The following is a 24,152-nucleotide window of genomic DNA, read 5'->3' as shown; positions in this document are numbered from 1 at the left end:
AAGTTCACAGAAACTAACACCATGATAAATAACTTTAAATAAATAGATTAATAAACAGAGACATCGCTGGACTTTCACATAGGATTGACAAAGAAGCCACAAGCATTTGCACTGTGTTTTTTGAATATTGTTATTCTTTCTCTCCTTGCATTTGTGGTTGTGTAAGAAAGCTGACTGAGTGAAAACTGTGTCTTCCAGAAATGTTGTGCAAAAGTGAAATGCAACATTTTTATGGGCATATACATCTATATCTGAAGCTTTTCTATCAATCCCTGTACCACAATGACGGTTGTATAATGGCTCCTAATAGTTCTTCTAATTTGAAGTCTTTCTATTTTTGAACTTATCACTGTGGTCAACACTGTTAAGTAAAAACATCAGGTGCATATACATTTAGCTAATTCAAAAAGGCATATATAATATGTCATTAACCTCAAAATTATAGGTATAAGAAAAGACATAATTAGGGTGCTAAATAATTTTGCTTGCCAGGGGCACAAGCAAGCACTTGTTCTGGAGGACAAGAGATCACTACACTTAATACAATGTCATCATGGGTACTTCATGGTTTCAAGTCTCAGAGCTATTGCCTAGATCCGGTGTGGTGATGAACGGTGAAAAGTAAATGGACTGATAGAAATCCGATCTACTATCTTCAATAGGAATGAGTGACTTCCAGGTCTATTCCTGCCATTTTGAGTACCAAACCCATGTTTAAAGCTACATATGAAAAATCTTGATCTGATCCTACAAATCAACATGCCCAAATGAAGCTCTGTGTCCTTGATCTTACACTTATTGCATCTATGACACACACACTGACTCATTTTAAGGATATTGCTTTCTTCCTCACCACCCAGACTAAACTGTGCTAGTTGGTTTTGGCCCATGTAGCCCCAGCACCTTCTCTAGATTTGTTTCACTTCTTTCTTCTCTTTTGTCCATTCCCCCCTCATTCCAGTTTATATCATGAATCTCAATAACACTCAGTGCTTTTTGTCCCATACAAATGCAACTCTGCCAATCCCCATATATACACACTTTTATATATTTCTCTATCAGTGTTTTGGTTAAGTAACATCTATAGTGAAAATTCAGCATATCTGGGCACTAATGCATAAGTAGCATCCGTGCATCCAATCACACTATGTATAATATAAAATATTCCTTGCCATAAATTACATACTCATGGGCATCTCAGAAAGTTAAAGAGAGGTCATTTTGGAATGTTAGAATCTAAGGATTTATACATGTAAGTGTGTAACACAAACTTGGCATCATAATGATTTTTTAGTATTGATTGAAAATACTTAGAGACACAAGACTGGGGAGATAAAAGGCTTTATAGGAAAGTAAGAATCGATCTTTAATACACAACATTGTTATGCAGAAATGGTTCTAATGTGTATTGATTTAAAACCCTTTAAGGATAACTCTTTGATAAAAAGGTCTCTCTTCTGAATAGAAGCTATCAGATTATTATTCAGAACCCAAATGGCTAATAGGACTGCTTGCTTCTATTCCAAATGAGAACAAAAAGCCAAGAGTATCATGTTACTTTTAACATGTATAAGGATTAGACCTCTTTCTTAGAAGTTTCAGTTTTCTTTGCTTGCTTGTCATATTTCTCTTCCATTATATGCAATGAACTTATATCTAAGAGGTATAAAGAGGGACAAGCACTAGCCTAATTTAAAAAAAAAAAATGTCATGCATAGACAGTACAATGCCCATTGAACAAACGGCACAGGACGGGGCTTAATGGTGGGTGTACTAGGACGGAAAGCAGACGTGAGTTAACAGACAAATTTAGTGAACAACACAGTTATGTTAATGTAAACAAATCTGCAGCAGAGGAGCAACTAGAATTCTATATTATGAACAAAACAGAACTTTTCCTAGTCTGTTTTTTTAACAAAGCTACTTGTTGGTGGTCACCCTATTTAACAATGAAGTTTACAAGACAAAGTCAGTATCAGACTCGGTTGTTCTTGTATATTTGGAGACATAGATCCTACATGGAAATCACTAGGCTCTTCAAGACTAACCTAACAAAAGTCAACCTTCAAATAAAAGTAGTGTCTAAGGGCATTCTGATAAGAAAGAAATAAGGGATATTCTATTTTGATTTTTAGGAATACTTTCAATATTTAAACCAATTCATGATCATCCATTTAATGAACATCCATACACTTCACATAACTTAACGTTTTAGATATGCTGTGGATATTTTATCCCAGTGTACTCTGAAAGAACATATAGTTCCATGAACTATCAGTACCCCATCCTCAATCCATCCGTGCTTTTGTTAGTCATTTCAGTTGCCCTGGAAACATTTAGAAAACAAATGACTTACCCTATCCCTATATGATTGTGTTGCCCTGGCAACTTGCTGTTTTCTAGAATGTCAGGCTTGGATTTTAAGCTGTGTATTTTTTGCTTTAAGAAATAAGACTTTAACAGATTGAATTCTCAATGCTGTGTTTCCACTTAATTATATTTAATATGCTAAATAGCTATTAAGGAAGTAATGTCAATGTCTTCAGGAAGGAACTGGAGAAGTAGTGATATTCTGGTTTAGTGATGATGAAGTGACAAAGAAATCCTAAGTACTACCCAAGGACACATTGGGGGTCATGTGCGACTGGAAATTTTCCTTACGTTCAGAACGTTGTGCTTGCAGTTCTAAAAAGCAATACACTCTACCTTGAGCTATTCTTTCATTTTTAAGGTTCATAGTTACATAACATAAAACTAAATGCCAAAAGACAGGTCATAGAACATATATCAAACATTCTCTCTCTCTCTCTCTCTCTCTCTCTCACACACACACACACACACACACACGTGTGTGCAACAACACACTACTGGAGTTACAATATGTTGGCCAAAGTCAATGTTGCTGTTACTGGGTGTAGAGATGGCGGCTAACGAGCAGCATCCTCTGGAATCCGGAGATGTGCTGGGAACGTGGCATTTGGCAGTTTCCAGTTACTACTGTCCAAGACACTTCTTAAAAAGTACCACATTTCTGTAATCCAGAAGACTGGAATCACAACTGCTTCTAGCTACCCCTGCGATTCGGAGGGAAGGAACCTAGCAAGGAATGTTCTCTCCAGCAAGCTTGTAAACAAAGCTCGACTTACAAGATGAACTTTATCTCCAGAAATATTTTTATGTGTATAAAATGACTTTATGTACAGAGACTGCATAATCACATTTTCATAATGCAGGAAAATTTAAATATTTTACCCTTTATGATAGATTCAGCCACTACTCCACTGGAAACTAAGACTTTTCACACACATCAATTTAATTTACCACTTCTGTTTTACATTTTCCAAAGTAAACCCAAATTGTAGACAATACCATGGGGAGTGTCAAGTTAATAAAAACATGTAGAAAAGCCCTCCAGATTTGACTAAATGAAACTTGTATTTCAGTAGGCCGCAATTTACCTTTCCAACCAAATTTTTCCCTTATTCCATAACAAAACATTCCACTAAATGTAGGGTATTTGCCTCTGTGCCCCAGAAATAACTTAAGACCACCTCCTATTCCTTTTGAGTATTTCTTTTACTCAAAAATGTGCTACTTTTTCTTTTGAACTCCACAGACACCACCCATTCAATAAGATTATGTTTATGTCTTTTTTCTTCCCCGTCCTTAACTATTCACAGATGCCTACTCATTTCTAGGGTTATATAACTGCTGCCCATTTGACATACTTTCAGCTCTATATTTTAAATAAAATCATTCTAAGCATACAAAAACTTTCTCTACAATTATTTGCATGCTTTCAGGACAGACTGTTTCTTGTTTCCTCTCTCCCATTTCCAGAAATACCTAGAATATTCTGTACACATTGGATGCTCAAGAACATTTGTTTATTTTTTGTTGAACTTTTTCATCATACCTAAGGATCTCTTTTCCATTTAAAAAGAATTAATTGGAGAAGCAGAGAGAATAAAGGAGAGAGAGAGAGAGAGAGAGACCCTCCCACCTGCTAGTTCATTCCCCAAATGCTCACAACAGTAGGGGCAGTAGGGACTTCTTGAGTTAAAAACAGAAACCAGGAACTTAGTCCAGCTTTGCCACATGGGTGGCAGGAATCCAATTACTTGAGCTATCATTGCCACTTCCCAGAGTAGGGATTAGCAGAAAGCTGGGTCAGGAGCCTGAGCCAGGTTCATCTGATATGTAAATTAAGTAGAGAAATTTTTGAGAAATAATATAAACGTGTTAGGGATCTTACATAGGACCACCTATATAAGATTTTGTAAAGTTATAGTGATTGAAATAGAGTAATGGTCAAAAAAAGATATCAGTAGAACAGAATAGAATTCAGAAAGAGGCCCAAAGGTGAAAAGAGATTTATTTTGTGATAAATACTAACAAAAAAAATTTAAACCCATGGACAAAAATATACTTGGCTTATCTGAATGAGTTTGTCAATAACAATTGGTTATATGTGAGAAGAAAACTCGGATCACAAACTCATCTCATACTACAAAATAAGCCACAAAGTAACAAAAACAACATGTGCCATAAACACAGTAAGAAATAAATGGTGTTCTAAATCTCAGAATTATTTAGGTCTTTCACATGGAATCCAGATGCTTGAAAGCAGACTTCGGCAAAACATACCCTGTGAGCCAAATGTGGCCCCTGCTTGTCTCTGTAAATAAAGTTTTATTGGAACTCAGCCACATCCATTCACTTGTGTATTGTCTGTGGGCGCCTTCACACTATAACTACAGAACCACATAGACAGGACAGGCCATATGACTCATAAAACTAACAATATTTATTGCTCGACTCTTTATGGAAAAGGTTTGATGACCCTTGGTCTAAAAAGAAAGATGGATCAATATAAATATGTAAATACTAAAATTCTACACGATTAAAATCATGAACTTAGAAACTATAATAAGATCTTATACAAATAAGAACAGATCAATATTCCAAAAGAAAAGTGAGCAAAGTGAAAGAACTTGGAGTTCAGAGATAAAGAAAATAAATTAGTCAATAAAATTCAAAAAACAACTCAACTCCCCTAGGACTCAGAAACAAAATGAAACATTAATAAGAGGTGATTCACTGTTACATTAAAAAGTTACCCAGTGTTAACTGAGGTCATGGAGAAAGAAACACCGTCACCTATAATGCAACTTGACAATGCATATCAAACGTTAAAGCCCAGGTATCTTTGTGCCACCAATTTATCCTACAAAGATTTCCTAACTACAGTGGTGGTTCAATATTAGAGTCTTGAGTTTTTGAGCAATAGCAGAAGTAACTTGAAGAAGTATGAACAGGGGCTAGCGCTGTGGTGGAGCAGCCAAAGCCACTGCCTGCAGTGTCAGCATCCCATATGTGTACTGGTTCTAGTCCTGGCTGCTCCACTTTCAGCCCAGCCTCTCCTATGGCCTGGGAAAGCAGTCTTTGGGCCCCTGCACCCATGTGGGAGACCCAGAAGAAGCTCCTGGCTCCTGGCTTTGGATCCGCGCAGCTCCAGCCCTTGTGGCCTTCTGGGGAGTGAACCAGCAAATGGAAGACCCCTCTCTCTCTCTCTCTCCCTGCCTCTACTTCTCTGTAACTCTGTCTTTCAAATAAATAAATAAATCTTTCAAAAAATAAAAAAGAAGTATGAATAGGAAATTAGGTAACTTCCTTTTGTTACAATTTTTAATGGCATATTATGAAATTGATAGAAAAATGAATGTAGATTCTATATGTGATTCATATGTAATGACATCCAAAACATTCTATTTTTGTGGAAAAACAGCAATCTGGAATATAATATATGTAGAGTAGTCTTGTATATATGCTAAAAATATACATATATTTATACAAATTTGTGTGTGTGTGTGTGTTTTCATAAGTGAAAACATTGCTTGGGGTTGGATAGTGTGTGCAGTGGGTTAGGTTTATACTTGGGACATTTATATTCCATATGGGAGTACCTGGTTTAAGTCCCAGCTACTTCCAATCCAGCTTCTACCTAAGGTGCATCCTGGGAGGCAGTAGATGATGGCTTAGGTACCAGAATCTCTACCATCTCATGTGGGAGACCAATATGATGTTCCAGGCTCCTGGCTTTGGCCTGTCTGGGCCCTGATTTCTGTAGGCGTTTGAGGGAGAGGGAGTGAACCAGCAGATAGAAGATCGTTCATTCTCTCTCTCTCTCTCTCTCTCTTTGAAATTCTGCCTTTCAAAGAAATAAATATTTTTAAAAAATGGCTAGAATGTGACATCATATTTGGTTCACAAAGCTTATGTCTAGATAATAGAATTGATGACTAAGGGGATCCTAGGTAGAATGTCTTTTATATTCTATAGACTTTTAAATCACAGGCCTTGAATTTCATCATTTAATTTTTTCCCCAAAGTCATCAAATAATTATTTTTGAAAAAATACTATGGAATTCTGAAGTTACACTTAAGAATAACAAAGCCATCATTATATTTGACAATACTTAAGGTAAGTAAAACACTTGCTGTGAAATAGTGTTGTCCTTGTTTATTTAAGCATGGGAATATATTTAAAAGGAGCTGACAATTCAAAGATGTTCCTGCTAAATGTAATCTCATTCACCTTTTTTATTTATTTATTTTTTTTTGACAGGCATAGTGGACAGTGAGAGAGAGAGACAGAGAGAAAGGTCTTCCTTTTTGCCGTTGGTTCACCCTCCAATGGCCGCCGCGGCCAGCGCGCTGCAGCCGGTGCACCACGCTGATCCGATGGCAGGAGCCAGGTGCTTCTCCTGGTCTCCCATGGGGTGCAGGGCCCAAGCACTTGGGCCATTCTCCACTGCACTCCCTGGCCACAGCAGAGAGCTGGCCTGGAAGAGGGGCAACCGGGACAGAATCTGGCGCCCCAACCGGGACTAGAACCCGGGGTGCCAGCGCCGCAAGGCGGAGGATTAGCCTAGTGAGCCGTGGCGCCGGCGTTTCATTCATCTTAATTCTCTGCTGGTAGAAACAGTACATAAAGGTTAGAGGAGATGCTGTTTTTGTCATTATTATTTAGTTAAAAATATTTGGCCTATAGATAACACTGTATATTCAGACCATAGATATACTGTTTATACATATACACATATACACATGCATATGTTGGCCTTTATATATTACCTAGTTACCTAGTTAACTCCTCCAGCACTTGGTACTCCAGAGAAACCATGAGGATTATGATTTTTGCTGAGCCCATATCTGAACACTTTGCTTTATGAGCAGAGGTCTAATATTCTTGCCAAGCTTGATGACATTCTTTTTCAGAAGACATACAGGCCAATTTGGAGGATACAACCTTTGAAACTAAGCCTTAGGGCTTAGCTGTGTGAGGTGAAGACTGACCACATCAAGTATTCTGGAGCTCTCTTACACAGTCTTATTGCAGAGAAGTTTATATTTGCTCTTTAGCTGTAAACTTAGGGTTTATTAATCATAAAAATTATAACTTAGTCATGCATGGCAAGGAATCATCCAATGATTCAATAAGGGCATCTTGCATTTCTTAGACTATGGTAATTAGATATCCAATTTGTAATTAAGTAAAAATGAAAGCTGACCTTTCTCCTTGAGATGAAATAACACTAACCATATGAGGAACAGAAGATTTATGATTTAAATGAATCTAAATAAAATTTAAGGGAATAGAACTCTGCTTCCCCTGGGTAACTATGATATTTTCCCCTTGCCAATAGCAGAGGTTTAACAAAATATCCAGTATATTGGAGCATGGGCATTTCAATTGTGCGTTCATACAACATTCCAATGTGACATGCTGCTCTGCAGAGTGGATAGTTAGCGCAATCCATCAACCATTACAGTGTTGTTAGTGTAAGAGTGAGATTTCATAGTACAGTACAGAAATAGAAATAAGCAACCAACTGCATTGACAGCGTCAGCATTTTTACTTCCTCACAGCAACAAGTGAATTCCTGATTTCATCTACCAGTGTTCTCTCCCAGGAGTCTATTCAGGTGAACAACAAAGAGCAAGCAGCAGTGCTCTTGCTTCCTTAAGTGGGGTTTGACAGTTCTCCAGGAGATCCAGGAAGGTCCTAGGTCCAATGATAAAGATCCGCTTTCACGCATAGACACAGAATGATGATTATAATCCATGCAAGGAACCTTTATTTCTTCTTCCCCAATATTTTTCTAAATCTACAAAAAATTACACTGCATTCTACTTAGCAATTTAAGTCTCCAAAGAAATATAGTCGAATGGCAAATTGCAGCAAACTACATTATGTTTTATCTTCTTCTCACGTCCTTTTACTCTTCCCATTCCTTCTCACCATTGTTTCATTTCTCTCTGACCAACTGTTACCCCTCCAGTCCAACCATTCGTCTTCCCTAGCCAAAAGACCAAGAGCATTACGCTGTATTTTGAAACATCCCTGAAGCATTGCTTTCTTTCCAGATACAAACCTGATAGAGACCTCAGAGTTTTCAAATGATGCCTGAGAGACAACTAGAAGGGCTTCTGGCCAAAGGCACACATCTGGCCCCCGCTCTGGAGCCAGTGTGAGTGCATGGTGCCTGGGGAGGTGCATGCCTCTGCAACGAGACCTCAAACATGAGATTTTTATAAAACAGGGCAGGAGAAAATGAAAAAGAGAACAGTTGAAAGCAAACTGGAGTTAAAGAAAACATATTTGAGATATGAATATCAATATCTAGGATTTATTTCTACAGACTGATAAAAAGGTAATCAATGAGCATTTTTTAAAAAAAATATTAGGTGTTGAATCTTGTAAGTCAATAAAACGAGTACCAACCCAGCAACTTGACTTATTCATGGCCACAGAGGTTATCTCCAAATTCTTTAGCTGAGGAAGTTTATAAAGCACTGTGAACATGGCGGAAGATGTTGGTTCTTGCTTATTTTCAATTTTCTTCATATATTAACACTAATTTCACATAACTGGGATAATGTGAATTTGATGCAATTAAATAAAAACAATTTGTTGAGTGTTTGCTGTTTCCTAAGAACTACTTTAAGAGTGTTAATACTTCATTTACTAAAACACAATTACGTAGGCATCATTATGTTCATGGTATAGATGAGGGTACTGTGGCTCAGAAAAGTCAAGTAAATTAGAGTCCTTATAGTTAGAAAGGTTTGTCTATCTCCACAGACCTAGCCAAGAATCCATGGAATTAATCATCAAATCATTCATTCATTCTTCTCAATGCAAGTATGCTATTCCATGGCCCTCAATGGTTTAATTATTTATGTTTTAGTGCCATGGTGGGATTAATTTAAGCCCTGTTTGATGTTGAAGCTAAGGCCAGCTGTGTCGTGTTAGTGTATGCAACACAGACGATCGATCGACAAGGCCATTGCAAAGCAAAGATGGATGCTAAAAACTCTTGTGTTTCCATAACAACTTTTAGCCAATATTTGTACGTTAAAGACACAAAAATAATGTGTTTGCGTGTTTGGGTAGAGAAAAGGTGGTCCAACATATCTTTTTTCCTGGAGTTCATCCTAACCACAAACATTACACGTTAAACTGAGTGGCCTATGCTCAAACATGATGCAGCGCATGGGTGTGGGAAGGGACATGATACCAGGGAACAGTAGCCACAGAAAAAAAACAAACAAAAAAAAAAACAAGGGGGAAATATTCACACACACACATACATACACATACTTACACACATCTCTTACTGTTAGAGGGAGAAGAATGAGTAATTATATGAAAAAAATCAAGGGGGAAATATTCACACACACACACACACACACATATCTCTTACTGGAGAAGAATGAGAAATTATACATGCATGCATGGGGCTGAAGCGGTGATGATGGAATAAAACTTTGCTAAGGCCCTGAGTGACAGCTGAAGCAAAGACCCATACAACCATCTTCCTGTCTCCGAAGGGTTCTTATTTTGGCCTCAGAGGTGATGTTTAACTTCAGTGTGAGCGCTAAGTTAGCATTGGTGTCCTGCAGATGAACACGCTATTGTTTTTAAGAAGGTGGTTGGTTTCTTCTAGAAAGTCTACTCAGAACTTGGCAGAACTTTCCCCCTTTCCTGTGCTGTCTCAGTTTGTGCTACGCTGTATACCGGTCTGGCAGCACATACTGAATTTTACCTCGTGACTTGGACAGAGAAGTGTAGCCTGGATCTGTTGCACATTGGTATGATTTATAGAACATAGACGAGCTGAACTCAGGAAGCCCCTAAGGTGTGTAAATAATAGTAAAGAGAGGGATTTGCAAAATACAGTCTGAAGTTCTGCTGCGGTGAGCTACATAAAGTTTATCCTTTAAATAAAATAACAAACTATTGAAATGTTAGGCGCCACATGGAAAGTTGTCTATTAAAAAGATAAGATGGCCAAAGCTCACATATGAAAACCAGATTCTCTGATATTTTGAATCACAGAAATGGTTGCATGTGCATTCTGTTCCCCAGTCTTTAATACCTGCTATCTTATTTAAATTTAGCTTCCAAAAGAGTGAACTTATAGTACTGCTTCTTCTTTGAACAACTAATACATTCAGTAAGAATAATAAGGATAAAGATGATACAGCCTGCCATACCTTTTATATTGTTTTTACCCTTGCTCTCTCATTTGACCCTCTCAAGAGCACTTCTAAGTGTAGTGACAGAAAAGCCACAAAGGCATAGCCTGAACACACCCGGAGAGTACACCAGAGACCTTGCCATGCGCTTTCCTGTCCAGGGCTCTTGCCCCTGCCCCCACTCTCATGCATATGTTCTACTGAAATCTGTCTTATGTGTCTTTTTAAAAATTATGTGTTTATTTGAATGGCACAGAAAGATACAGAAAAAGAGACACAGAGAGAGAGCTCTCATTTGCTCTTTCATTCCCCAAATGCCCACAATGGCTGGGATCTGAGCCAGACCAAAGCTGGGAGCCAGGAGCTCAATCCAGATCTCCCATGTAAATGTCGGGGACCCACCTACTCGAGCCATCACACCTACTGGCCCCTTCCCCCACACAAGGGTCTGCATTAGCAGAAAGCTGAAACGGAGAGAGGAGGTGGGACTTGAACCCAGGTACACCAATGTGGGATGTGGCATCCCAACTCAGTGTCTTAACTATTTCACCAAATGACAGCTGCTATCTTACATTTCCATAGAGCTTACAAAGCCCAGAAGAGCTAGACAAAGATAAATGGACTCATTAACCTTGAGTCTATATTCTAATGTGGTATGTCATATTTTTCACTTGGAACTGATATAATATTGCACCACAAAAGGTGAAATCTAACAAGTAGAAAATAGACTTTGAATCATTTTGGAAGAAATGTCATCCTAAAAAGAAGTGAATGGCTATAGTTAGTGAAGATAAACAAAAGTCTAATGACCTTGCTATCCATCTATTAAACAACTATCTTCACATTTCAAATATATTGCTTTGAATTAACATTTGGCCATAATACTCAAAATTGTTCTCAAAGCATATTGGACTGTGTCTGAAGAAAGCAATGCATAACAGAAAGAAAACAAAAGCAAGAGACCTTCCTTTTGTAATGGATTTAATTGTCCAGAGTTCAAGCTCCTGGATGAAGCTGAAATTGCTCATTCATAACAAACAATAGATATCAACTTGAGAGGTTCACTGTTACTTCCTCCAATAATTTTTGTTGTCTCTTTCTCCCTCTTATCTCTCTCTTTCTCACTCTCACTTTATCTCTTTAACTAGCTACTATACATGCTTTTGCAGAATTTCAGGAACAGCTTTTTATTTGGAGAATATGGCTGCCTGAAAGAGTTACAGGATATAACAAAAGCTTTACCCCAAAGCTTCTATGCATTACAAGATCTTGCACTTGGATAATAGAAATATTTAGCCTCAGGTGACTGAGAACACTTACTGTTGGTTGCATAACGTATGGCGGATGAGGCATCCATGAAGTACTCTGGACCTATGCATCAAACAGCATTTATTAGCACAAAGCAATCACAGAGAGAACTCGGTTCTTGCGTTCAGTGGAGTCACACTAGGTCATAAGAAAAGTGGAGTCCATCTGACTACACAGCTAATTATGGCTCGAACTCAAGGGTGAATCAAAGGGACTTGATTCATGTGGGCCCTGAGACATGGTAAGATATAAAATGACATCCCTGTTCACTGGCATTGACTTCAGTGCCTACCTGCACCTAGCTGGGTTTTGCAGCATACAATGAGGTTGTGTTGAAGACTAAAGTCTTAGTGGGCTTGAGAGACTACCTGGAGGTCAACTCCAAAGGAGGCCCTGGCAGCAGAGGTGGAAGTAGGAGCTGACTGCTCCCACTTCCTCTTTGTCATCAGTTGTCCCTTCAAATACTCAGGTGTTCTCACCTTAGGAATACATCCACGTGGCAGAAGTTGTAGGAAAAACTAAAGAGATAAACCAGAAAGCAAGTTGGTATTTTTCCTCTCTTGTAGTAATTGGTATGCAAGATTTAAAAATGTGTATCTGAGCAAGCCAACCATTCTCAGATGTGCCATGTGTCAGTCAAATGAGAAAAATCAGCCTGTGTAAGCTGATTGTCACAGGGAGTCCCTGGAAGATTTTGTTTGTTTGTTTCAGTGTACTCACACCAACAAAACTGCCAATACACTTTGAATTTTTTTTTTAAAGTGGAGAAAGACAGGAAAAATGATAATATGGGAGCTTGTTCTAATCTCTTTTTTGAGAAAAGGGAACAAGAGTTAAATTTCTTTCATGAGCCCTTCCTCGTAAAATCATTACTCTGTGGATATTTTGTTCATGTCACCAAAGTGCTCTACACTGTGACTGGATGGGTGGTCTTGGCCGACACAGAGGCCAAGATTAGAAAAAAAGGGCGCGCACGTGCGCGCACACACACACACACACACACACACTGCAACCAGGCAGGCCAGCAAGAAGCACAAAAACTGATCGTCTCCTGCACTTAACTGCGTGGGCCCCAAGGAAAGGCAATTAAGAAATCAGTCATTCTGAGACCCTCTAATGCAATTCAAAGGAAAGTCTGTTCCATTCACCCACGGACATGCTTCAAGAGTCTGAGTGCAGGGGAAAAAAAAATGAAAATGATTTGCTTCAGGGAGAACTAGTTAAGGAAAAATGCATATCATATCAAGTTCGATGCTCTGCCAACTGGGACATCCTGAAATGAGGGATGTTGTGGCTGAATAAGGTGAAACTTCAACGAATTCATAGCAGTCAGCAACATGACAGTTTTACCCATTGTAAAGCACCCACCCCCACCATCTGCAAAATATAGAGAATTATACGCATGTACAGTCTTGCACTTCTCTCTTGCTCTCTCTCTCCAAACTTTTTTTAAAAAAATGACACTAGACACATTCTAAAGGTAGTATTGATAGGTCACTTCTAATCAGCCTTAGAAGAAATCTTTGGAGAACAGTTTATAACATCAAGAGGACCAGGGAGTGATATCACCTATTTGATAATTAGAAGGAATAAAATAAGGAATGCGGTTTTTTTTTTTTTTTGGAGAAGTGTGATTACTTCAGCCCACTTGTATCCTTGGAACTAGCTGGTGACCCGCCTGGTTTAGGGCGCTATTGAATCCCAAATATTCCTGAGGATCAGCCTGTGAACTCCCTGACCTCCCTTTTGTCTCTTTGGAACTGAGAATGCAGTGGGAGCAGGGTGCCACCATGACTTTCTACAATTTTGATAATTGCCTCTATTTGGGGGGAGGTAGGATTTAACAGAGATCCACCTAGGTTTAGCAGGACAACCGTAACAAAATGAGATGACAATGACAAGATATCCTGGAGTATGTGAAGGGATTGCTGGAAATGTGATTTTATAAAAGACACAATAGGCCATGTGAACAACCAAAATAATAAACAACAAGCAAAATAATTTCCCAGTGGCAAGAGATCTGTATTGATGTTGGCTGAAAAAGAGCATAGACATAAGAACTCAGCAAGAAGAATGGGAAGGAGGCTGGATTTTATTTGCCAGTGAGTTGATGCAAATGGGCCCCTGAAAGCATAGGGTAACTCATAACTTGGGTGTTATCAATGAAGATGTGCTGAAGTATATAAGGACAATTTTTCTTTTAATTCTCTGGTGTCCTTTGTGCCTCTAAGTTGTATATTACGGGCAAGGCAGATCCCTCCTGAGGTGCAGGTGAATCGGACATACCTGGTATGTGGAGACAGGGGAAGCAGCAATGAATGGCGTGATAGATGTCTGAGGAATCATGCGGTTGGTTGCAATACTGTACGGTGAAGAATAAAATCTGCAAACAGAAAACAAAAAAAAGAAGATTCATGAAGCAGCTGCAGGCTGGCTGGTAATCAAAGACTACCAAGTACCTCTGGGAAAGAGAGAGTGCTTCTACTTTCCTTGTTTCTCCATTAACTATTAACAAGAGCATCCAGGAGATTGGCAGTATGTAATTCCCAAGAGAATGAAGTCATTCTGAACAAATGGACAGCTTTGAGTCATCTTACAAAATTAGTTGCACAAAATCGCTCTTATACCAAGTGAGTGTACTAGTGTCTTGAACCAACGGGGAAAAAAAGCCACTGTAAAAAAAGAAAAGGCAATGCTATTCAAAAGTTATTTGAAAGAAAGGCAGATGGAAGCGCTACACGTTATAAACGTGGCTGATGTTACACACAAACACACTGCATTTGTTTCTTCATTCAGGAAATAAGGGCCGGTTCCTAGCAAAGTCTAGATATTTTGTGCTAGGCCCTTGTACTGGGTCCATACCTTCCTATAAAAAATACTTTCTCCTTGAAAAGTGAACAAAGAGGACAATTTTTTTAGGTGGGAATAGGAATATCTTCTGGTTCTAAGAAGGCACTGGTGGACATATTTACCTACATGATAGATGCTGTAGATTCTATAAAATGTTCCATCTGGTACGGATGATATATTTTTTTTTCAAATATTTCGATCCAAGACTGGATGAACCCAGGGATGTGTGACCCGAAGATTTGAAACAATATTTAAGATACGTAACTACTGAGATGTTCACCATGATGAATCTCAAGTGAATTGTGCTCAAGACAAAAAGCCAGACTCCAGTCTATATAGTACAGAATTCTATTTATGCTGCAACATGGAATATGCAAACTATAGAGACAGAAAATAGATCAGTGGATATCGAAGACGTGGGGTGGGGGAAGGACATGATTGCAAAGGAGCATGGAGGTGTTGGGGAGGGGATGTAACTGTTCTGTATCTTGTGACATGTTTGTGTGTATTTGGCAGAATCATAATTGTAGACTAAAAAGAGTGAATATACTCTATGTCAGTCATACCCAGTAAGAAAAAGATAACTAGCACATAAGGAAATATCCATCTTTGTACCTTCAAAAAATTTACCGAGCATTTGCTATGTGCCAAGGATGGATTAGAGTTAATTAATACCTTTGAATTACTGTTTAGTGACATAATTGTACTTTCTGTGCACATTAATCAAAAACCCTCTAAAGGCTTTCATCAAAATGGTTACAAAATCTGAACTCCTTATATTGGCCAGCACAAACTACTGAGTTCCTCACTAGTATGCTTTTGACACTGTCCTACTTCCTCTGCCCAACTAAATCCAACAACATTGACTTTCTTGTCCCATGATCTCAGCACCCTCACTCCCATCTGACCACTGACACTGCAGTCTCTGAACCCACAAGGCTAGTTTCCCCAAATCTCCACACAAGGGTTCTTTTTTTTTATTTTCCTTGTTTTCATGCACCTCTGTCTACTTCAGCGGAGCCTGGAGAAAAACAGCAACTGCCATCTCTACTGCAAATATTCTCAATCCCTTTTCCTTTTCTTTTTCTTTTGTTCTGATCACTCTCTGAAGCAGTCATTCTTAAACATTCCTTTATTTATGCCAGGGGCTGAATTTTGGTGTCTCCCCAAATCCTATGTAAAAGCCTGAATCCCCAGCCTGTTATTCGTAGCCTCTAAGGAAGCAGCTCAGGTTGAATGAGGCCGCAAGGGTGTGGTCTTGAGCAGATAGGATTCGTGTCCTTATGAGGCACCGGAGAGCTCACTCTAATTTTCTTCCTGCCCTCCGCCCCCCCCCCCCCCAAGAAGGCCATGCCAGGAAAAGACCTCACCAGCAGCTCTATCAGTCCAAATCTAGCTTTCAGAACTGTGAGTAGATGACTTTCTCGTGTTTAAGCCATATAGTCAGTGGTGCTCGGGGCAGCTGACTGCAGCTGACAAATACAATGTAGTTATCGATCATTTTTCCCTTTATGGGATCAGTCCGAGGAGGACTGAGGGCCTCTCTGCCTTGTTGCCGAAAACCTGCGGCCCATCTCAGAGTGCCAGTTCAGGGCTACTTCTCAGTTGTGCCACAGCTTCCCGCTGCTGGGCTGGGCAGGCAACAGCAAATGGCCTTGAAGTGCTTGGGCCCCTGTTACCCATGTGGGAGACTCAAATGGACTTCCTGGCTCCTAGCTTTGGCCTGGTCTAGGCCTGGCTGTTGTGACCGTTTGCGCAGTGAATCAGCAGAAGGAAGATTTCTGTCTCCCTCACTCTCTGTTGCTCTGCCTTTCAAATAAATGAATATATATATATATATACACACATATACATATATATATATACACATATATATTTTTAAATAACAGAATTAAGTGATTATAGTATAGTATGGCCAGTGCCAGGAAGGCAGGAGCTGAAAGGTGAGTCCCTGGAGTAAGTAGGAAGGAGGCCAAGCAATGAAGTACCAGACAGGTGGTCTAACATTGTGTAATTAAAGCATTCTTTGGAAGCTTCACTCATAACCTGCTTTCTAAGCACGCAAGGGCATTGGTAACCGTGGAAAACAGCCATTTCCCATAAAAACCGTGGTTTGCATTTAAAAATCCCCGTTAGGTCTTATCTTTGACAGATCTTATTTATGAGACAGTGAGCAGAACGACTTATTCAGGGCTCGTAATGACATGACAGGCTCCCATGGCCATTCAAGAGCAGTCTTTCTCCTACACCACACGGAGCTGTAGCTCTGGTAGACACCCCGTCTCTTACACTAACAGAGAAAATCATGCCTCGCATTTTGGCATGGCTGGTCTATTTTGTAACACGTATCAATTGGAGTATTAAAAATGAAAGCAATAAAAATTGGATTGACAGGCAGAGTTTACAGGAAATTCTGTGGGGAAAACAGAGAGCAGAAACATAAAGAAAGCAGGCAAGTAAATGGATACTAACAAAGGGAACCCTTGGGGGGAAATTTAATGCGTTTTTGGTCTATCTGCTCTAATCCTATCCATCAAACAAGAATAATATTTCCTACTTCGTAGCAGGTTCCAGTACTGCCACTCAAGTCAGAGCCATTTGGAATGGAAAACACCCTGAACAAAGCAGACTCAACACGCTGTCCTGATCCCCCAATTCTCGTATTCTGCACTAAGCTCTTCTCAAGTCCAAACGTAAATGAGAGAGGTTACAGGAAACCCTCGCTTAAACCATGGCAGGAAAGGCTTCTAGGGTGTTGGAGGCATACAGGGACCATATTTGAAGAAATACACGGAGTCGGACTCAAAGTAGACAAGAGCAATATATCTTTGCCAGTCTTAGCTTTTTGTCAGTCCCTATCATGTCTGAAAACACTTTCACCTAGGCATCAGATGAAAAAAAAATTAGAACATCCAAATAAATGCTTTAAGCAGCAGTGTCATGTTATATGGGAACAGGAAATAGAAAATTGACAAAGTGAAGGTAATTCTTTCTTTGAAATTTATTTTTTAAGAAATACAAATTTCATAAGTACAACTTTAGGAGTATAGTTATTCTTCCCACCATACCCACCCTCCCACCCACACTCCCAGCCCTCCTCCTCTCTCTCCCCTTGTCAGTCCCATTCTCCATTAGGAATGCATTTTCAGCTAAAAGTTAAGGTAATTATAAATCTGTGATTTTCTCTTTTGGTACCTGGTAGTACACGCATGATGCTTTACAAATGTTGTTACAAAAGACTGAGAATGAATTATTTAAAATATTATTTCCCTGGGAATAATCTCTCAGGACATATTTCTTTGCTAGGATTCATATAGCATTCCATGATTAGCCCAGGGCTTCTAAGCCAGGAGTGGATATTTGGCAATGCCTGGAGACGGTGTTAGGTGTCACAACTAGGGTGGGATTGCTGCTGGAACCTAGTGGCTTGAGGTCTCGTATATTGCTTTTTTTTTTTTTTTTTTTTTTTGACAGGCAGAGTCGACAGTGAGAGAGAGAGACAGAGAGAAAGGTCTTCCTTTGCCATTGGTTCATCCTCCAATGGCCGCCGCGGCCAGCGCGCTGCAGCCGGTGCACCACGCTGATCCGATGGCAGGAGCCAGGTGCTTCTCCTGGACTCCCATGTGGGTGCAGGGCCCAAGCACTTGGGCCATCCTCCACTACACTCCCGGGCCACAGCAGAGAGGCAACCAGGACAGACTCTGATGCCCCGACTGGGACTAGAACCCGGTGTGCCGGCGCCACAGGCGGAGGATTAGCCTAGTGAGCCGCGGCACCGGCCATGGTCTCGTATGTTGCTAAACAAACTACAAGGCACAGAATGGCTCCCCATGATGTCCATTGCAAAATATCTGTGGTGGCAGGACTGCGAAACTTTGTTTCAGAGGTAAGAGGTGGAGAAATTTCACATGAACAAAATGCCAAATGGCAAAATGGCCCAGAAAGCTTAGTTAAATATGATCTATCGAATTCTAGGATGGCTTTTAGAAAACTTCCTTTGTTTAAGGAATGCAAGTAGTTACTTGGTTCTGTGGCATTAAAGGCAAGTGACCTCTATAAGGCTGGAAAGCACAAGTCTAGGTTGCTAATAGGACATTATTCTGCCTGCAGAAAAATCATTTTCCGGGGATTTGGCAGTCAGTAGTGATGTGGTAAAATCTTATTTAACTGACAATAAAAATAACATGAATATATCAATAACCGTAGGGTAGAATGTTTTTTACTGTAGAAAAAGCATACGAAATCCTATTTGCACACTGAAATAAACAGTACTGGCTTGTGTTTCATGTCCACAGGCAATATTGTTAGAGTTGGAACCACGCATACTATCCTCAGGGTAACACAATAGCACCAGATTAATAAGTCACTGGTCATTTTTATTGTAATACCAACTTATCCTTCATGTTAGATTCCCTTCCACGTGTAATAAGATAAAGCTTCTGTATCACTTAATATCCAATGCCCATATAAAATAGCTGGCAAGACCAATGCTATAGAAAACATTCTTTTTCACATCTCCCCCAAGAATACATTTTATTCTAATAAAACAATTTAAGAGGCTTTCCTCAGTGAAAAGGGCAGAGGAAAGATGAGATTTTGAATATGGGAGGGATTATGGCCCACCTCCCATGCTCAGTTTTTGAAAGGGATGGAATTTCATCTCGGTCTGCTGAAAAAGCAATAGGGCACTAGTAACAACAAATTACAGTTTTACCAGACAGCGCTCAGAGAAGAAAGGACATTTTTATTCTTGTGAGTTTTAGTCCATATAGTGAATAGTGTAAAGATTTTTACTTTTCTGTTATGGCTCGGACCATTCTCCAAGCTCACCTTCAAAGCCTTCGATGGGAGTGATAGTGAACTAATTTTCTGTAAAGAGAAACTTTTCATGGGTCTGGACAGATGACAGAACTGACATTTTCCATGAACCAAATGCAAACAGCAGAGTCAGCATGGTCCAGTTATAAAATGTTTGCTCTTCTTTAGTTAACAATCATAGTAGATTTGGGAGTTTTAATTTCAGTTAAATGTTGCTGTTCTCATGTGTTGGCTATGGAATGCAGAGCACTTAACTCTTTACACAGTTTGAGCTACAAGCTACAAGCCAGTACATGTTTGCCTGTGATACTCTGACAGCCCTATGGCTCCATGCACAGTTTACAGGATATTCAGGATCACAGAACACACCCTTTATCTAAAACATGGGACCCCTCCAAGAGGAAAGACTAATGTCAATGTTCCTTCGAGAAACCTTCCCAATCCCCACCAGAACACAACTGCCTCTGTGGTCTTTTTTTTTTTTTTTAATTTTTGAAGAAAATATAAAAGAGTAAGCAGTGGAAGCTTAGTTTTCCTCTCATTTGTATTTCACAATACTCCACAGATCCTCCCTGGAAAAATGATTCTCATCTTCTTTTGTGTACTCTTGCAAAAAATGTTTTAGACATATAAAAAGGAACATACACACAGGTCTCCTAAAATCGGTGCCTCTATTGTAATACTCTATGCATTCTACCTTGCTTCAGGATTCTGGACATGTCCAGTGTACCTAATATGATATGTAAAAATTCTTTTTCAAATAATACCACCAAAATGACTTTAAACCGCGCAGTAGATAGGTATTTTAAAAATCATTTACTTAATGCAACCAAATAAGCATGAAGCAATGTCTGACAATACTAACTGGATTGGAGAGTTGTCATTGTATCTGTGGATACTACTAGTTTTATGTAAAATGGTAGGAGCCTCCTCCAACAGTAATGAAGATTCTTGTCCCTGTTAGGCCACTTCTCGCTAAGCTAGATTTGACTGCTAAACCAAACAGAGTAATGTGAATAGGGAGTAACATACTCTATTCCAGTTATCAACGTTAGGTTCCTTGCTCTGCTGAGTAAGTTATCCAAAGCCATTTCCACACCTCTAACAGGCATGTGCCAATGCTAATCCATGTTTCATACTCTGTTGACTAAATAATTTGGTTAGTGTGATATCTTACATGCATAGAAATGGTGGTTCTCTTACTGCCCTGTTAGTAGGATGTTACCATTTAGGATAATGAACCAATGATGAGCAAATCTTTTGTAAAACAATCTGTAGGAAGAAGTGTCAAGTTCATAAGATTACTTAGTCATAACATTCTCATTTTTTTTGCACTTAACTATGCACAATTTCTATCTTCAATAAGATATCAATTGTTGTCACCAACAATGAAAGATAATCTAAGAATTCCATTCTTAACCAAAGACATAAGGCTCTCATGGGTAGCTGGGTTGCTTGGGGTGAAACTGAGTCTGTTTAAGAAGAGTCAGGGTAAGGTGTTGGATGGGCACAGACTCCAGGTTGATGACTGAGGAGAAGGGTGGTTTCTGTGATGTCAGCTTACTGGGGTCAAGAAGAGCTCATCAGTCATGGGTTTTATTTTTGAGTTTGCATTCACAAAGCTAGGTTAAACAGTCTATAAAACGAATAAGAAACAGTACCTACCTTCATTAATTTAACAGTCTAGTAGAAGAATAGGTATTGGAAAATTATCACGGGAACACAAAATACAGTGCAAAATCAATGTTTACATTGATGATTATGTTGTGCCATGTACATTCCTTTCATGCTAATAAAGTCTTGTGAAGAAAAGTTCTAACACATCACCATTTCATAGAGGAAAAAAATCTAAAGTCCAAACGGTTTGTCCAGGGTCATAGATCTGGTAGAAAACAGAATTTGAATAAACATCTAGACAGGCTGGTTGTAGAGTTTGCATTCTTAACCATAGCTTGCCCTTCTTCTCTTATGACTAATTGTGTAACTACCAATGCTCAGTATGTCTGATGGGGTTCTTAGAATGAGAACAGTACTTTATTTGGTAAAGTGACACAGAGAGAAAAGGAGACAAAACGAGATCTTCCATCCAATGGATCAATCGCAAAAGGGTTAAAATAGCCAGGGCTGGGACAGGCTAAAGCCAGGAACCCAGAAGTCCATCAGGATCTCCCATGTGGGTAGCAGAGGCCCAAGCACTTGGGTCATCCACTACTGTCTTCCCAGGTGTGTTTGCAGGGTGCTGGATGGAAAACAGAGCAGATGGGGCTTGAACCAGCACTCCAACATGGGATGACGGCGTCACAAGCCGCTCCATAACACTGGCCCCAAGGACAGCATGTGTGTGTGTGTGTGTGTGTGTGTGTGTGTGTGTGTGCTGAGTATCACAATATCTGAACCCAGGCAAAGATACTTCCATGTGCAACAAGACAGAGGTGCAAAGTATTGCAGGATGTCTCAGCCTCACAGAGTTCAGCTGCAGTAATCAGGTTGTGAAGTGCTTTTTAGGCTACCTGTGGGAGCCTGAGTTTTGCTCTGTAGTTAGTAAAGACCCTTTAATTTTTTATACCAGATATATAGATGATTCCTTGGATTGATTCACTTTAAAAAAAACTATTCATAATGCAATTTTGTTTGGAGGGGAGTCATATTAGAGGCAGGTGAAAGCTCAGTGCAGGCCCCTGTGGTTGAACAAACGCAACCAGTGGCAGGGAGAAAAGGCCAATTGAAGACACATTTCAGCTGCAGATTGAACCAACCTGCAGACAAATTGGACTGTGAGAATATAGGAGAAGGAGACCAGAGAACTGGCGCTCATAGTCTAACGGCTGTAGAACAAAATCTTTTAAAAGGAAGAACATTCTGATATAGATTTTCCATTTTAACTTGTGTGGTTTGTGTTAGGAAGTGCTGATGAGATGAGGGCGATGAGCTCATTTCGAGACATACAAAGATCTCTGCTAGTAGCAACTAATAAGCACGTAGAAACAAAGGTGCCAGAGCTCTGCAGTCACCATGAACGTGAGGTACAGACGCAGCAGTCTTCAGTTCCTAAAGGCAAGATTAGTGGAGATCACCTAGAGAGGAGAAAAGACTAAACCTGGAGAAAACTTCACAGAAGCAGGTAGGAGAGCTGGAATCAAAGGAGGATACTGAGTGGGCAGTAAGAGAGATCAAGAAGTCACAGCAGGGCTGGTGTTTCCCAACTCTGGCATCTAAGAACACCGGTTTCGGCCCCAGCTCCTCCACTTCTGATCCAGCTTCCTGCTATTGCACCTGGGAAAGCAGCAGGTGATGCTCCAACTACTTAGGTCCCTGTCATTCTCATGGAAGACCCAGATGGTGTTCCAGGCTCCTGGTTTTGGCCTGGGTCAGCTAGGGATGGTGTGGCCATTTAGCGAATGAACCAGAGGACAGGCAATCTCTCTCTCTCTCTCTCTCTCTCTCTTCCTCCCTCCTTCCCTCCCTCCCTCCTTTCCTCCCTCCCCCCTCCCTCTCTCCCTCCCTCTTTGTCACTCTGCCTTTCAAATAAACACATAAATCTTTTAAGAAGGTGTGCGCACCCTCTCCTTCATCCACCGCTGCTGCCTCCTTTTTCTGCCATCCCTAGTGCTGCTTGTGTGCCGTTTCGGTGCCGACCTGGTACCCCTTCTGTAAAGCGGTAGCTGAGGGGACTCCGGCGCTTGCCATGAAAGAGCCCGCTGAAGGAGTCAAGACTGAGAACATTAATTTTGCAGGTGGCGAGGCAGAATGGTTCTGTGGTGCAGTTTAAGATTAACAGGCATACACCACTGAATCAACTAATGAAAGCCGATTGTGAACGACAGGCTTTGTCAGTGATGGAGATCAGATTCTGATGTGAGGGGCAGCCATCAGTCAATCAGACACACCTGCCCAGTTGGACATGGAGGCCAAAGCTAAGACTGATGTGTTCCAGCAGCAGATGGGTGGTGTCTAACGAGAAGGGAACCCTCTACTTTACTCCAGAACTCTGTCCTTAGAGACCAGGAACACGTTCTCTACTAGAAAATGGCAAATGGCTTCCATCACATCCTTACTATGGCAGAGTAGCTTTATCTTTTCTTTCCTCCCCCTTCCCCATTCTTTATTGTCCATAAAGTAACTGGTCTATGTGCACAAGCAAATTGAATTTTCTTCTTTTCTTTCTCTCTCTCTCTCTTTTTTTTCTTGAACTAAATGGCCAGTGGTATGTTTTCATTGCTATCAAATGGAGATGGAATGGAGATAAAATACTGGTTCTGTGAAAATATGCACTTTCTCACTTAGCTCTTATCTTCATATAAGTTATAAATAAGTTACTTTGCTCTCCCTATTTTATCAACAACAACAACAAAAACAAACAACATAAAAATCCTTGCATGCCTTGTTTGATTGCATAATTTTAATGGCTTTCATTTATCATTGTAAAACCGAGGAAAATTTTATAACTTCTTTGTACATAGTTGTTATATGTAGGAAAATCTGTCTTTAAGTAGGGATAAATCACTATTAAAAAATGAATCCTAGATAGTTTTCCATTAAAGTCAAGCATCATGTTCTTTAAATAAGCTGCTTAAAAAAAAACTATCTTTTGAAAAATAAGAACAGCAGAGAACAAAGTTGTGGGATCCAAC

General features: G+C 39.8%; 1 protein-coding gene across 20 annotated transcripts in view; it reads right to left on the bottom strand.

Moving 5' to 3' along the window:
• RBMS3 (RNA binding motif single stranded interacting protein 3) overlaps positions 1 to 24,152 on the bottom strand; it is a 1,614,135-nt gene that overhangs the window by 98,167 nt on the left and 1,491,816 nt on the right. For 14 of the 20 annotated variants that reach the window (XM_070072884.1, XM_070072885.1, XM_051858894.2 and 11 more), the window contains 2 exons: positions 14,140 to 14,236; positions 11,866 to 11,916 (listed from right to left, as the gene is read on the bottom strand). In XM_070072884.1, the coding sequence (XP_069928985.1) occupies positions 11,866 to 11,916; positions 14,140 to 14,236 (148 nt within the window). The remainder of the gene's footprint in view (positions 1 to 11,865; positions 11,917 to 14,139; positions 14,237 to 24,152) is intronic. The other 6 variants (XM_070072887.1, XM_070072888.1, XM_051858897.2 and 3 more) reach the window with 1 other exon arrangement.

This window comes from Oryctolagus cuniculus, chromosome 4 (genome assembly GCF_964237555.1).
Source record: "Oryctolagus cuniculus chromosome 4, mOryCun1.1, whole genome shotgun sequence".
In the NCBI taxonomy this organism is placed as follows: Eukaryota; Metazoa; Chordata; class Mammalia; order Lagomorpha; family Leporidae; genus Oryctolagus; species Oryctolagus cuniculus.
Note: the sequence above shows the minus strand (reverse complement) of the source record. Positions and strands in the feature narration are given on the sequence as shown.